Raw genomic sequence first — 14,124 nt, forward strand, 5'->3', positions numbered from 1 at the left:
AGAAACCTTCAGGGTCGGCCAGAGCAAGCAAAGCAGCCGAGCGAGAGATGACGGCAGCTCTGCTTGTCACGCGTTTCGGTTTGATCATCTGGCCTGGTACGTAGCTACCGATCCAAGCCATCAAACCAGACACTTGGAGACATGTTGTTGCTTGGTCGAACATGTACCGGAACCCAGGCTCCGATTCCCACGGCCTCGGCACCCCTTTCGCCATGTCGAATCGCAATGCCGATCCCCACCACCAGGGAACATGAAGCCAACAGAGATCTCCATGCCTGCCTGCCCCGCTGCCATGTGCATATGGACCCCGTCCCCCCACGTCGCTTATCCTGAACCCCTTTCACCCTAGTCTCACTGCAGACCCCTGAGCTACATCGCGTCCCCAAAACGATAAAAGCGAGAATAAACAGGTAAATACTCATCTACTTCGACAGCTCGGTTGCAGCCGCGATACGAGACGGCAATGTCAAAATGCGTCTCCTGCTCGTACACGGCTGATGAGCACCGCGAGCTTGCGAGCTAACGACTGCTTCGAACGCCGAAGCGAAATTGCAAGGCGCCTTTGCCTTCTCATTTGCCGGAACCAATGACTTATCCTTTCCTCTGTATTCTACTTAGGCTTATGGTGTTGAGGGATGGGCAATCGCTTTCGACTGCGCGTGATCTAGAGGACCACCGTTGACGGGCAAAGATATGGATGAACAACATTTGCTCTGTAGCAGATATACTTTCCTATTTTACAACGCCAAAGGCTCCTCCGCTCTGCTAGTTTGCAAAGTACCCAATAAAGCGTCTGCGATGCACGGCAAAACAGAGAAGAACACGCACAGCAATACCTAACACTTCATCTTGATGCCGTGCCGCAGCTCCTCCTCGCGGACCTCAAACATGACCTGGACGCCGACAAACAGCGCGCCGCACGCCGTCGCAAAGAACACCAGCCCAGAATAGTTGCCAAAGATGGCCTTGACGAGAGCTTGCAGGCCGTCGAGCCCGATAGCGAATCCAACCAAGTTTGCTGCCATCATCATGAGGACGTTGCCAACGGCGCCGACGCCGCAGAGGACGCGGTAAGCATTCGGCCGCGCGGCCCACCGGCGGCGCGGAAACGCCATGGTGGCCAACACCTCGGGGGCGACGAAGAGCGTAATGAGCCAGCCCCACATCAGCAGGCGCAGCTGGATGTCGTGCCACAGGGCGACGAACGTAAAGACGGCGAGGAAGTTGACGACGGCGCGCACCTTGCCCCACGGGCCGCCGCTGCGGCTGCCGCCAATGGGCACGAAGATGTAGCGTACGATCCACCGGTTGAAACTGCGGTGCCAGCCGCGCCAGAAGGCCAGCGCCGAGTAGTTGTCGCTCATGCACCGGACCATGTTTTCCGGCGGGTCGATGCCGTCGAGGAGCGCCCAGAGCCGGAAAAAGCGCCACGGAAGCAGCAACTTGAGCCAGATGTGGTGCAGGTTGAAGTAGCCGAGCATGCTAAGCTGAAAGGGCGTGTATGCTTCCCAGTCTGGCTGTACGTGGAAGATGGCAACGGCGTAAATGAAATGGCAAACAATCTCCATGGTCAGGAGCGCGACGATGAAGCGGATCGCGTACAGTGTCGTTCTCTGGCGGGTTATACTGGCCGCGCGATATCGCTGTTGCGAAATGTAGTCGTTAAAGGTCAGGATCGGCCCTGTGAGATACAATGGCGAATAAAGGGCATAGGCAATGTAGTTGCGGAAGCTGTAGTCATTTGTCTTTGCTGGAATAGACACCCGGTCTCGCTCAGAAAGGTTTGAGGGGTCGAGTTGCTTCTTCTTTTGCGCATAAGCAGGTGTCTTGGACAGTAGGCGGCGCTTCCTTACCTCTATTGGGCTTCCCCCCCTCATGCTTATACTCCAGTAGTAGTCCAGATTGAAGCTAATCAGGCGAAGCACGGTTATGTTGAATAGAACCTCCCAGCGAGACATCAAGCCGCAGTGGCCATCAAGCCAAGCTCCCCAGGTACCCTCGCCGTCATTGCCATGGATGAATGCTGCAACGTCCTTGAAGGGATAGCCTTGGAACAATTCGTTGGCGAATAGCATTCCGACATTGAAAATCCAGGTTGCTGTAGGTATGTACTGTTTGGGCAACGTTGTTGCAATCTTGTAATTCAGATACAAGATTCCAAGGACTTTGAGAGCCGAGAATCCATGGAGCGCGGTGACGAAAACCAACGCAAAGACGAAGTCGAAGGACGCTCTCTGTTCGAGTCGCGCATCGGCAGCAGCTTCAACGCTCAAGCCCTGGGTCAACTGGAAGCCATTATTCGCAGGTGGTGTTTGGCGGACCTGGGTGTAGGTGTCGGCGCGGCACAAGTAGTCGTAAAGACGGCGAAGAAGTGGGTGGAGAATGACGACGATGAACAAGTACGGGATATTGTCACGAAAGGAGGAATATTGGGCGTCTGAGTTATCCTGAATAGAGTCAACTTCTGTCTCCTTCTCTTCTACGAACAACGTACGACTTTGCGACCAGGAATCCAGCCGTTGGAAAGCAGAGGCTCGATCTTTGGGTAATTTGGGTGCGTCGCTATGGGTCCATCAGTCATGTTGCGACCGCAGAGTAATTGACTTGTATTTCCTACGTTTGGAAACATCATAAACGGATTTAAACATCATAGGCACCGCCGTGAGGAAGACGAGGTAGTAAAAGTAGAACTCGGGGGTGTTCCATCGCGACGGTTGAGTGTTGGGTGCTCTGGATGTTGCCCTTTTCGCAGTCCCCTTGGCCTGGTCATTCTGTGTGTCTTGCGGCGACGATGTCGCAGGCTCGGCGGTGCTCGACTCGCTATTTACTTGTTTGGGAGGAGTGGTCGACGAGATGGTGAAGCGAGTATCCAGCGTATCCAAGGAGTAGAGGCGGCGCAGGCCGGATAGCCATGATATCCACGATGACATGACGGGCGACTTGTACTCAAACCATTGCAGACAGACGAGTCCCCAAGAACGAGCGAAAAGGAGTCGGGAGGAGGCTGGAGAACGAGGCGAATGCGCGGGCGTGTTGTATCGAATGGGTTGTAAGCTGACCGGGTCTCTCCCTCCGCTGGCCTCCGCGCTCCGCTACCAAGCTCCGCTCCGGGCTCGCGCGTCGCGGCGGCGGTTGTCTTCTCGACTCAACAGCTCCATTGCGCAACACCAGCTTGCATCTCCACGCTCGACATCGCCGGCCAACTTTTCAAATCTGCTCGACGCGCAACACGCGCCCGGTTAATTCTTCCGACTGTCCTTCCAAGCGCGTGCTTACCCCATACGCCATGGCGCTGCCCACCTCGCAAGCACCAGCTCAGAACGAGTACGCTGGGGGTAATTGAAATCATTTCGAACTCAACACAAGCCAGGGCTGACATTGATCCCCCAGACGAGGTCTCTGCCATCATTCTCGACCCCGGCTACTCGACAACCCGCGCTGGTTTCGCTGGCGAAGACGTACCGAAATCAGTACTTCCATCCTTCTACGGCTTGCGCGACGGCCAAGGCGACCCCGTCTTTGGCGAAAACTCGATTCACAACCCATTGTCCCACCTAGACATCAAGAATCCATGGTCGACCGAAGGTGTGGTTGAAGATTGGGACGTCGCGACAAAGTTGTGGGAATATGCAATCACCTCGCGTTTGACGGGCACAAAGGGAACCAGCCCTTCAAAGAATGGACTGAACAATCCCTCGAATGGCGATGGCGATGTCAACATGGAGGATGTAGAAGAGTCGGAAAAGCCCCTCGAGGGCTCACCACTGCTCATGTCTGAGCCGGGATGGGTGACGCCAAAGCACAGGGAGAAGTGCATCGAGGTCGCGATGGAGGAATGGGGAGCTCCAGCGTTTTACGTGCAAAAGACTGGAGTTTTGGCAGCGTAGGTGCGCGGGACGACTGGGATGGAATCTTTGGGGCTGACTTTCGCTACGCAGGTTTGCATCAGGAAAGCCATCTGCTCTTGTGGTTGATGTTGGCGCTGCAACAACGTCCGTCACTCCCGTTGTCGATGGCCTTGTCATCAAGAAAGGTTGGTCTCCCTCAATTCGAACCGGACATTTTGCTAAAACACAATGCTTCAGGTGTCATGAAGTCTCCTCTGGCCGGCAACTTTGTATCACAGCAACTGCGTCTCATCTTCAAGCAGTCCCAGGTGCCCTTGACACCTCACTACGTGGTTGCTTCCAAGACCCCCGTTGAAGCTGGTGCTCCTGCTCAGGCCGTCTACAAGAAGTTCGACAAGGAGCCAACGGCATCATTCAGAAGACTGGAAGAGGAGCGCGTCATTACAGAGTTCAAGGAATCAGTCGTGCAATTGTGGACTGGTCCCGGGAAGCTGAGCAGCAGCGGCAACGAGGACGTCGTCAAGAGCTCCCCCGGGAGACCATTCGAGATGCCTGATGGCTGGAATCAGGTCTTTGGCGCTGAGCGCTTCAAGGCCGCCGAGGGCTTGTTTGATGCAAAGGCTGCCCTCACAGACTCGGAAAACCCTAGGCCGCGCGAAGACCAGACCATACCACAGCTCATTGTCCAAGCCCTCAGCCATGTTGATGTAGAGGTTCGCCCGGCGCTTCTGTCCAACATTGTGGTGACTGGTGGCTCATCTCTGCTGTATGGATTCACGGAGCGCTTGAACCAGGAGCTGGCGGGTATCTACCCTGGCCCAAGGATCAGGATGCAGGCCCCTGGAAATACTGTGGAGCGCAAGTATGCCAGCTGGATTGGCGGGAGTATCCTTGGAAGTTTGGGCAGTTTCCATCAGGTGAGCATTGTCTCTGGAACCAGATCCGGGATCATAGACTAACAAGACGTACAGTTGTGGGTCAGCAAGAAGGAGTACGATGAGCATGGCGCGGCCATTGTGGAGAAAAGATGCAAGTAGGAGTAATGGGGAGCAAAGGCCACGGCGTTCGTTAGGATACCAAAAGGCTGGGCTTGCTTAGGCATCTGAATTAGACCTGCACAGTGGGTGCTCAAAGAATTGATACATCCTGGTGCTGTAGCTGCATCTAGGGATCATTCGTCTACTGCTGGCTGTCGTTCAGCCTAACAGTTGCGTCTAGGGTGTGGTCCGCAACCACAGACAGGCCGAAGTTGTTGTCTACCACCACTGCAGCCGAGCGGAGGAGTATCATCTTTACGAAATCCACTGTGCCTGGGTAAGGTGCATGTAGTGACAGCGTCGAGCAAAGAAATTCATTAGCATTGTGGTGTTTCTGACAGGCGATTGGACGAAGAATGTGGGGGACGCGCCCGCACGTGCCGCGCCAAGGCGCCGATGTTTACTTCGCAGCCGTCGTGTTGTTTGTGCCCTGGACAAGCTGCATTGCCAACCCTGGGCAGGCGCGCAACCATTCTGTCTACGAGCGCGATCATGGCCGACGAAGTTACTCCCGCGCGTCGGTCGCGGCGCGCTGCTCCCCGCCGTCAAACAATCGTCGAATCCTCCGATGACGAAGACGCAAACACAACCCAACAGGACAGCGAAGAAGAGTACACGCCCGCACCTCCAACGACATCGAGAAGACGGAAAGCTTCCGAGGTTCCTGTCGCCCCCCGCACCGCGACAAAATCACGAAGAACGCGAGCCAGCCAATCGGTCGAACCATCAGAAATGGGCACACCAAGCAGAGACAGCGTCTCGGTCGAGCCCGAGGCGGAATCCACAAGGAAGTCATCATCCGCGCGGAGAGGCAGGCGGAATGTTCGCGAGAGTCGCCGGAGTAGGCTCTCGGTTGCTCCAAGTGTAATTATTTAACCATCGACACAAACCTCGATATTTCTAGTCAGACTAACAGCGCATCATTATCAGGAGCCCGAAGCGACACCACGCCGTGCGAGCCGCGCAACGCCGCTATCCGACATCACAGGCAGCGTAGACAACACCTCAAATATCAATAATGAGACGGACCTTCAATCAGAAGCGACACCTCGGCCAAAGAAGCAGCAGTCGATTGAGAACAATTCGGAGAACAGTGAAGCTTTGGCTCGACAAAAGACGCCGGGGACAGTGCGGGAAGCTTCGGAAAAGCCAGATCCTACGCCTCAACAAGAGCCTGCGCAGGCGGACAACCACGACGGCACGAAGCTTGAGACCTCAGCAAGTCCGCAACCGGACAAGCTTGCCGTACCGCCCGCTTCACAAGAGCCGGTCGAGTCGCCAGTGGCCACCAGGATTGACCCGCGCGCTGCCATGATGGAGAGGCCCATGGATATTGCAGCTAGGGCAAGAGCAGCTGCGCAACCCTTGTCCCAGGAGCCACAACCACCAAAGGCAAGAATGGTGATTACATGGCTCGTCTTGACAAACTTCAAGAGTTATGCTGGTAGGCAAGAAGTGGGGCCATTCCACTCCTCCTTTTCCGCAGTCGTAGGACCCAACGGATCTGGAAAATCGAACGTCATCGACTCTCTGCTATTTGTTTTTGGATTCAGGGCCAGCAAGATGCGACAAAGCAAAATTTCAGCGTTGATCCACAACTCGGCAGGCCATCCAAACCTTGACCACTGCGAGGTCGAAGTCCAGTTTCAAGAAGTCAAAGATCTTCCTGGTGGAGGAAGCGAAGCAATCCCCGACACTGGCCTTAGAGTATCTCGCAGGGCCTTCAAGAACAATTCAAGCAAGTACTATGTCAACGGAAAGGAGTCCAATTTTACCGTCGTCACAGCACTGCTTCGGGATCGCGGAATCGACTTGGACCACAAGCGTTTCTTGATTTTGCAGGGCGAGGTTGAATCAATCGCCACCATGAAGCCGAAAGCACCCAACGAGCACGAGGACGGCCTTTTGGAGTATTTGGAGGACATCATCGGAACATCCAAATACAAGGCGCCAATCGAGGAGGCCGCAACTGAGGTCGAACGACTCAACGAAGTTTGCCAGGAAAAACACAATAGGGTGCAGCATGTGGAGAGGGAAAAGGACAGTCTGGAAGACAAGAAGAACAAAGCCCTGGCCTATGTCCGCGACGAGAACGAGCTCGCTTCCAAGCAATCTGCTCTGTGGCAACTATTCATGAGCGAGACGCAAGACAACATCCAAGTCACGCAGGAGGCGGTCGATGAAATTCAAGGATCACTCGACCAGGAATTTGAAAGGCATCAGGGGCGCCAGGAGGAAATCAAAAACATGGAAAAGCAACACAAGGCCAGTGCCAAGGAGTTCGAAAAGCTCAGCAAGCAAACTCAGGAGCTGCTCAAAGACCTCGCCAAGATTGACAAGGAAAATGTCAAATTCGAGGAGAAGAAGAAGTTCCTGACGAACAAGCACAAGAAACTTCAAAAGGTCCTTGAGACGAGCAAGTTTGGTGTCTCTGAGGGCGAAACTCACATTCAACAAGCCAACGACGACATTGAGCGGAATACGACCCAGATCGAAGAGCTACAGGAGAAAATGGAGAGCGAGGACGAACAGCTCAACGAGATTCGCGAAAACCTCAAGGGAAAGACTCAGCACATCTCGGATGACATTGCCAAGAAGCAAAAGTCACTCGAGCCCTGGAACGACAAGATCAACGAGTACAAATCCAACATCGCAGTCGCACAGAGTGAGCTGGATATCCTCAGAGAAAAGGACGGTGCTGGTGCGGTTGCGATAGCCGAGACTGAGGCCAAGATCGCTGCCCTCCAAGAATCCAAGGAGGCCAAACAAGCCGAATTGGAAGAGTGCCAGTCCGAGAAGCGGCGAATCGAAAAAGAGATCAAGAAGGTCCAAAGTGATCTGTCGGCTCTTTTGGAGCAGGAGCCTACCATCCGTATCAAGCTGTCTTCAGCTCGTCAAAGAGCCGACGAGGCGCGATCCAACCTCTCCGCGAGTCAGTCACAGGGCAAGGTCCTCACAGGTTTGATGCGCCTCAAGGAGTCAGGCCGCATCAACGGTTTCCATGGTCGTCTTGGAAACCTGGGAGCAATTGATGGCAAGTACGACGTCGCCATATCGACTGCTTGCCCGCAGTTGAACAACCTCGTAGTCGACTCGGTTGGCGTGGGTGAGCAGTGCATCGAGTACCTGCGCAAAAACGACCTTGGACGAGCGAACTTCATGCTGCTAGACCGCCTGGCTCAACGCGACCTCTCCCCGATCAAGACACCTGAAGACGCCCCCAGGCTATTTGATCTGGTCAAGGCAAAGCACGACAGATTTAGACCGGCGTTTTACAGCGCTCTGCAAAACACTTTGGTCGCGGATGACCTTGCGCAAGCCAATCGCATTGCGTATGGCGCAAAGAGGTGGCGCGTCGTCACTCTCGACGGTCAGCTTATTGACAAGTCTGGAACCATGAGTGGTGGTGGCAACAGGGTTTCGAAGGGCGCAATGTCGTCCAAGCTGGCAGCAGATGTCACCAAGGAACAGGTCGCCAAACTCGAGACTGACAGGGACAGCGTTGAGAAGACTCTGCAAGAGCTGCAGCAAGAACAGAGGCAACTCGAGACGACCCTAAGGAAGCTCAACGACACGATTCCGAAACTCGAAACGAAAGAACAAAAGGCTGTGCTCGAGATGGGAAGCTATGACCGCAACGAAGCCGATTTGCAGCGACGGATCAAGGACATCGCGGCCGAGTCACAGCCGTCAAAGACCGACAAGGCGCGTAGGGGAAGCTTGGAGAAGAACATAGCAAACATGGAGAAGGAGGTTGGCAAACTCCACGAGGAGACTTCCTCTGTGGAAGAAGAGATCAAGGCGCTCCAGGACAAGATTATGGAGATCGGCGGTATCAAATTGCGAACGCAAAAGGCCAAGGTCGACATGCTCAAGGAGCAGATTGACACGCTGACGGAAGAAATGTCTCGCGCCGAAGTGTCAAAAGCCAAAGCACTGAAGCAAGTGGCAAAGCAAGAAAAGGCGCATCGGGAGGCCCAAGCAGAGCTCGAGAGTCTCGCGGGAGAGATGGAGAAGGTGGAAGAGGACATGAGGAGTCAGATGAAAGACTCTAGCGGCGCGCGGCAACAAGCAGAGGAGGCGCAGTATGCCCTTGAAGAGAGGAAAGATGCCCTCGAAGCTCTCAAATCCGAGCTCGACGCCAAAATTGCAGAGCTGAACGAAACTCGCGGTGTCGAGATTGAGATGAAGAACAAGCTCGAGGAGCACAAGAAGAGTCTCAAGGAGAACCAAATGCGGTTGAAGCATTGGGAAGACAAACTCGGCAAGCTCACTCTAACAAACGTCAGCGACCTCGGCGAAGAGCGAGAACCCGAGGCACCACCAAGCTATACAAAAGACGAGTTGCAGGACATGGACAAGGCTGCGCTCAAGAGAGACATTGCTGCTCTTGAAGAGAAGACACAAAACGTCCAAGTGGAGCTTGGCGTCTTGTCAGAGTACCGTCGCCGTGTCGAAGAGCACGCCGCCCGCAGTGCCGACCTCTCGCAGGCTGTCAGTGAGCGCGACACGAACAAGAAGCGCTGCGAGGAGCTGCGCAGCCTGCGTCTGGAGGGCTTCATGGAGGGTCTGACCATCATTGGACAGCGCCTCAAGGAAATGTACCAGATGATTACCATGGGCGGCAACGCTCTGCTCGAACTGGTTGACACCATGGACCCCTTTTCCGAAGGCATCAACTTCAGCGTCATGCCGCCACGCAAGGGCTGGAAAAACATTTCCAACCTCTCGGGTGGTGAGAAGACGCTCAGCAGTCTGGCCCTCGTCTTTGCCCTGCACCACTACAAGCCGACGCCGCTCTACGTCATGGACGAGATTGACGCAGCCCTAGACTTCAGAAACGTAAGTTCCTTGCCCGAGACTCATTGTCACGTTCCTCCAAGACACCATGAACCAGTTCCTGACATGTGCGCGCGCGCTCTGCAGATCTCGATTGTCGCAAACTACATCTCTGAGCGCACCAAGAATGCCCAGTTCATCGTCATTTCGCTACGTAACAACATGTTTGAGTCGGCGGTGCGGCTGGTCGGTATCTACAAGGTGAACCACATGGTAAGTTCGACCATCCATCCCCCAAGCGGATCCACCACCAGCGCGCTAACGTTTCCTTCTTTGGCAGACCAAGAGTGTCACAGTGGAAAACAAGGATTATATTGTCGCGAGAGCGCGACCGCGCGCTGCATAAGAGCGTTTCCTTGCATGTTTTAGTTGGCGGGCGCGGGGGAGTGCTGGTTGGGTACGGGACTTTGGGCAGGAATGGGAGGGGCTACGATGATCAAAGGAAAGGCGGCGATCATGATACGGCGTTCAAGGTCTTGGTAGAGAAGGGCAACTTGATTGGCTGGCGACGGTTAGTTGGCCCATCTGGTACTAGCAGGCAATGCTTTCATTTCTTGAACGATTGATTGAATTCGATTTCTGTCCCAGCCATAGGTACAAAAGACACAAACTCCTCCGTGTGTGTGGACCGAAAAGGGTATATCTACATCCAAGTGCGCCGTGTGCCGATTACCAAGACCGCTATACTGTACACCTGGCAAAGGGCGCCAAAAACAGAAAAGGGACAGACAGACGCGCTGCTCGCGCGTGCCTCGTCCCTCACTTTTCCGGGCACGGATGCGACTCGGAATGTTCATGGTAATGTTTGCACATGTCTCTGACCCACGGCTTGCAAGAAGCCAGCTTAGCAGCGTCGTCGCCGCAAAGGGCCTTGCCAGAATTGGTGCAGGACAGGCAAAAGACGTAGCGGCAGTCGACGCACATGTTTGCGCTGAGATTGGGCTGCATGACGTCGCGGCAAGCCCAGCAGGCCTTGGTGTCCTTCCAGGCGGCGGGCTTCCAGGCGACGAACTGGTGACGGCTCATGGCCTGGAGCTCGGGGCGCTTGACGCGGACGACGAGGTCGCGCAGGAAGAGCGGGTGCCACTCGTCCGGGTGGGTGGCGAGCAGGACGTCGGTCTTCTTGAAGGCAAACAGGTCGACGACCAGCTTGCGCAGCAGCGCCGTGTCGCGAATGTCGTCGTACAGCGTGCACGTGTCGGACGGCGTGGGCACGCTGTTGCTCTTCTCGGCCAGCTCGGCCAGCTTGTCGACGGTTGCGTTGCGCAGCTTCTCCACCGACAGCCGGTCTGCCAGCCCGTACAGGTTCAGCAACAGGTAGAAGGCCACTTTGCCCTGCCGCTGGAACACGTCGTCCAGCGTCCCCGTGTATGCCCAGTGCAGGAAGAGCTCAAACGTCCCCACATCCTCGGCCGGCAGCGACAGCTCCTGCGATAGTCCTTCGGCGAACGTGTGGTTCAGCGCCGCGCCGAAAAAGGCGGAGTGGTGCGCCAGCACCTCGCGGTGCACGAGGTAGGGCTGCTCCGTGGGTCCCACGAGGATCGTCGAGATGGTCTGAAATGTTTTGAATTGCGTTCTGTGCCTCATGTAGTGTCAGTTGGCGATGCTACCCAATTTTGGGGGAAGATGTGTGTGTTGTCATGCAGCGCTGGCATCCACACGCGCTCCCCTTGCTTCCCCGTATCCAAAAATCTCTCCACCACCACCATCATCATCGACGTACCGTAGTGAGAATGGCCGAGTGTTTTTGGCGCGTGCTGCTAGAGCAAAGGAGCCGTGGACTCGCGGTTTGACCACTTCGGTCGCCATGTGGAAAGCGTCCTCGTCAGGAGAGCAAGCGCGAGTCGTGGTGGGTGGAATGTTGGAGGAGGTTCTGGTTGCTCGTCAATGGGCAGGCGATCCGCAGCTTCTGGAAAATTAGCACAAAAGACGTGGAGAAGAGGAGGAAGATTTGCAAAAGAGAATGTTTGGAAAGCCTGGCGGTGGGGATATCTAATTGTGCGTTTGCTTGGTTTTGCCTGGCATGTTGGCATGCAGCGTCAATCAAGGAGTCAAACGGGCCAGAGGTCGGGAGCTGCAGCTTTCGTCATTTCAAGCAAGGATCATATGATGATTTCAACGTTCGCGTCTTTGAAGATTGTCTAAGTCGCCGTTTGGCATGGCCGCAAACTATTGCCCGGTGCCGACGCTTTGTTCGTGTGGGCCGTGACGGTTTCCGAATGCGGAAGTCGCTGGTCCAACGCAGAGCCCTCTGCGGAATTCTTCTTTGATGCATTTGAGAAAACGGATGATTTGGCTATTCCAGAGCCGAGTTCGAGCGACAAACGAGGTTTCCACGTCCGCATCTCGATCGACGTCGACGAAAGTCTGCGCAAAGGCACGTCAGAAGGCTGTCCAACACGACCCTGAGTAACCGCCCAAGTCAACGCCTCGATTGCAACCACCAGAAGGAAATTGAAAGCACGAACTGCCCGGCATCCATTGACTAATCATGATACAAGACTGAATTGCGTACGCCCGCTGCAGGCATACTTTTGCCCAATGAACCCATTTTAGATTCCCGTCCATTCAAGGAAAAAGAAGAGTAGGAGACCCCTCAAATACGGTGTTTTTCGCTCTCTGAGGAGACGTTAGCAGCCTTAGGACAGCTTTCACTTCTTCTTGGACTCCTCACCAAGTCGAGAGTAGAGCATGTACAGGGCCATCTGGTTGCACTCCTGAGTACCGGTGATGGTGACCAGGCGCTCATTGCTGTTGTCTTGGGGCTCGTTAATCTTAATGACGCTGCCACTCAGCTGACGTATCTCATTGATCTTGGCGCCGCCCTTGCCAATGATCGCGCCGACCATGTCGTTGGGGATGAAGATTTGCTGAGTGATTGGCTGGCCAGGAATCATGCCCTGCATGGGCTGGGCAGGCTGACCAGCGTGGCTAGGCTGGGCGACGTGGGGGGCACCGTACTGCTGGGGCTGGTGCGGTCCAGCGCCGGTGTAGGCGTGACGTGGAGAGCCGGCTCCGTAGTGGACTGGTGCCTGCGGTTGCTGAGGGTACTGGCCGTGCATGGGCGCTCCACCGTAGCCACCGCCAGAGGGAGGGTTCCTCTGCGCCTGCGCCTTGTGGCGGAAGTTCTCTGGATGGCCCCAAGAACCGCCAGCAGGCTGTGGAACATAGGGGACGACCTGCATGCCACCAGGGACGACGCCAGCAGGACCACCACTACGAGTCGCGTAGGCAGAAGCAGCCGGGCCTCCAAAGCGCTCAGTCAGCTGCTCGACAAGGGTGCTGCCAACGTAGTAGGTGGCAATGTGGACCGCATCAGCAACACCCAGGACAACCAGCGAACGCTCCGTGGAGAGGGGAAGGCAAGAGTCAGATGCATTGAGGCGAGCACCGGAGGCTTCTTGGATTTCGCGGATGCGGACACCACCCTTGCCGATGATGGAGCCAATGAGGATGTGCGGAATGAGGAGGCGCAGGGGATACGTCTTGGACTGCGGGGTTGAAGGAGAGTTGATGTCCTCGTTGTTCAGAGTTCGGATAATCAGACCAAAAGCCTGTGAGGTTCGGTTAGTTTACAGCCGCAACACCCCGACGTTGGTACACACCTTGGCAACGGCGTCAACGGGACCGCTGACGGTAAGGATGCGCTCGACGGCGCCCCGAGAATAGTCGCTGACAGTGCACTTAGCTCCAGACATGCGACGAATCTGCGTCACATTCTCACCGCCCTTGCCAATGACAGTCGCAGCTTCGGCGCTGGAAATGATGGCACGGACGTGGAGCCAGTTCGACTCGTCTTGGTGGCCAATGCCGGAGCCTGCAGCAGAGCCGGGACCGTTGGTGGATGTGGTCAGGATGGGCTGCGTGTCCGGGAGGAGGCTCGGAACCGCCGTAGGAGCATCGGGAACCTCGGTGTCGCCTTGACCGTCCTTGGATGTGCCATTCTGAGAAACCGGAGCAGCTTCATCGGTCTCCGACTTGACCTCAGTGGACTCCAGCGTCGGAATAGCGGCCGGCTCAGGGGCCTCAGGAACAACGTCGTTTGCGTCTTCCTTGACGATCTTGTCCAAAGCGGGGCGTTTTGCGTCTGGCTGATCGCCCGGGCCAGATGGTGAAGAGGGCTCCTCCAAGGGGCGCTTCTGACTTGGCGCAGCCGTAGTCGTGGGAGAGGCAGACATGTTTGTGCCCTGTTTTATCAAGTAAAGACTTTTTTTTCTTTTTGTGTTTCTTGTTCAGATCTTCAGAGGATCACCGCCAAGGACGAACACGGGATCAAACGCCGTGGGTCAAAGTCTCTCGTATTTGTTCTCGATTTACGTACAGCAGGGGGCTGTCCAAGGAAAACTTGCTGGTGTAGGCGATCGGAACAATGGTGCTGGTGGAGGTGACGGAAAGGTGCA

General features: G+C 55.5%; 4 protein-coding genes across 4 annotated transcripts; 2 read left to right on the plus strand and 2 right to left on the minus strand.

The window, feature by feature from the left end:
- Positions 1-409: 409 nt before the first annotated feature.
- Positions 410-3,035, minus strand: J3D65DRAFT_616110 (MBOAT, membrane-bound O-acyltransferase family-domain-containing protein). Its single transcript, XM_066799411.1, has 4 exons — positions 2,618-3,035; positions 2,495-2,562; positions 1,854-2,447; positions 410-1,805 (listed from the first exon to the last, which is right to left on the minus strand). Exons 1-4 carry the CDS (start codon positions 2,928-2,930, stop codon positions 837-839), a joined length of 1,944 nt encoding a protein of 647 aa, XP_066657608.1. The 5' UTR covers positions 2,931-3,035; the 3' UTR covers positions 410-836.
- A 49-nt stretch (positions 3,036-3,084) lies between these two features.
- J3D65DRAFT_616115 (actin-like protein-like protein 6A) lies at positions 3,085-5,213 on the plus strand. The gene is made up of 5 exons (XM_066799412.1): positions 3,085-3,335; positions 3,391-3,883; positions 3,939-4,033; positions 4,086-4,765; positions 4,820-5,213. The coding sequence occupies exons 1-5, from the start codon at positions 3,287-3,289 to the stop codon at positions 4,883-4,885; spliced, it is 1,383 nt and encodes a 460-aa protein (XP_066657609.1). The 5' UTR covers positions 3,085-3,286; the 3' UTR covers positions 4,886-5,213.
- A 164-nt stretch (positions 5,214-5,377) lies between these two features.
- Positions 5,378-10,070, plus strand: J3D65DRAFT_644603 (putative nuclear condensin complex subunit Smc4; the record flags this gene model as incomplete). The annotated part of the gene is made up of 27 exons (XM_066802161.1): positions 5,378-5,749; positions 5,794-5,837; positions 6,109-7,550; positions 7,572-7,591; positions 7,613-7,711; positions 7,745-7,844; positions 7,869-7,889; positions 7,911-7,930; positions 7,958-7,987; positions 8,009-8,242; positions 8,273-8,302; positions 8,330-8,386; positions 8,408-8,594; positions 8,622-8,638; positions 8,660-8,746; positions 8,768-8,803; positions 8,828-8,902; positions 8,927-9,058; positions 9,083-9,169; positions 9,191-9,228; positions 9,262-9,337; positions 9,377-9,379; positions 9,404-9,571; positions 9,629-9,649; positions 9,674-9,727; positions 9,812-9,937; positions 10,005-10,070. 27 exons carry the CDS (start codon positions 5,378-5,380, stop codon positions 10,068-10,070), a joined length of 3,642 nt encoding a protein of 1,213 aa, XP_066657610.1.
- A 413-nt stretch (positions 10,071-10,483) lies between these two features.
- Positions 10,484-13,902, minus strand: J3D65DRAFT_549528 (uncharacterized protein; the record flags this gene model as incomplete). The annotated part of the gene is made up of 5 exons (XM_066796956.1): positions 10,484-11,306; positions 11,522-11,731; positions 11,912-12,020; positions 12,399-13,278; positions 13,330-13,902. The coding sequence occupies 5 exons, from the start codon at positions 13,900-13,902 to the stop codon at positions 10,484-10,486; spliced, it is 2,595 nt and encodes an 864-aa protein (XP_066657611.1).
- Positions 13,903-14,124: the final 222 nt, after the last annotated feature.

This window comes from Phyllosticta citribraziliensis (assembly GCF_038025025.1).
Source record: "Phyllosticta citribraziliensis strain CPC 17464 chromosome Unknown J3D65scaffold_3, whole genome shotgun sequence".
NCBI classification, from domain to species: domain Eukaryota; kingdom Fungi; phylum Ascomycota; class Dothideomycetes; order Botryosphaeriales; family Phyllostictaceae; genus Phyllosticta; species Phyllosticta citribraziliensis.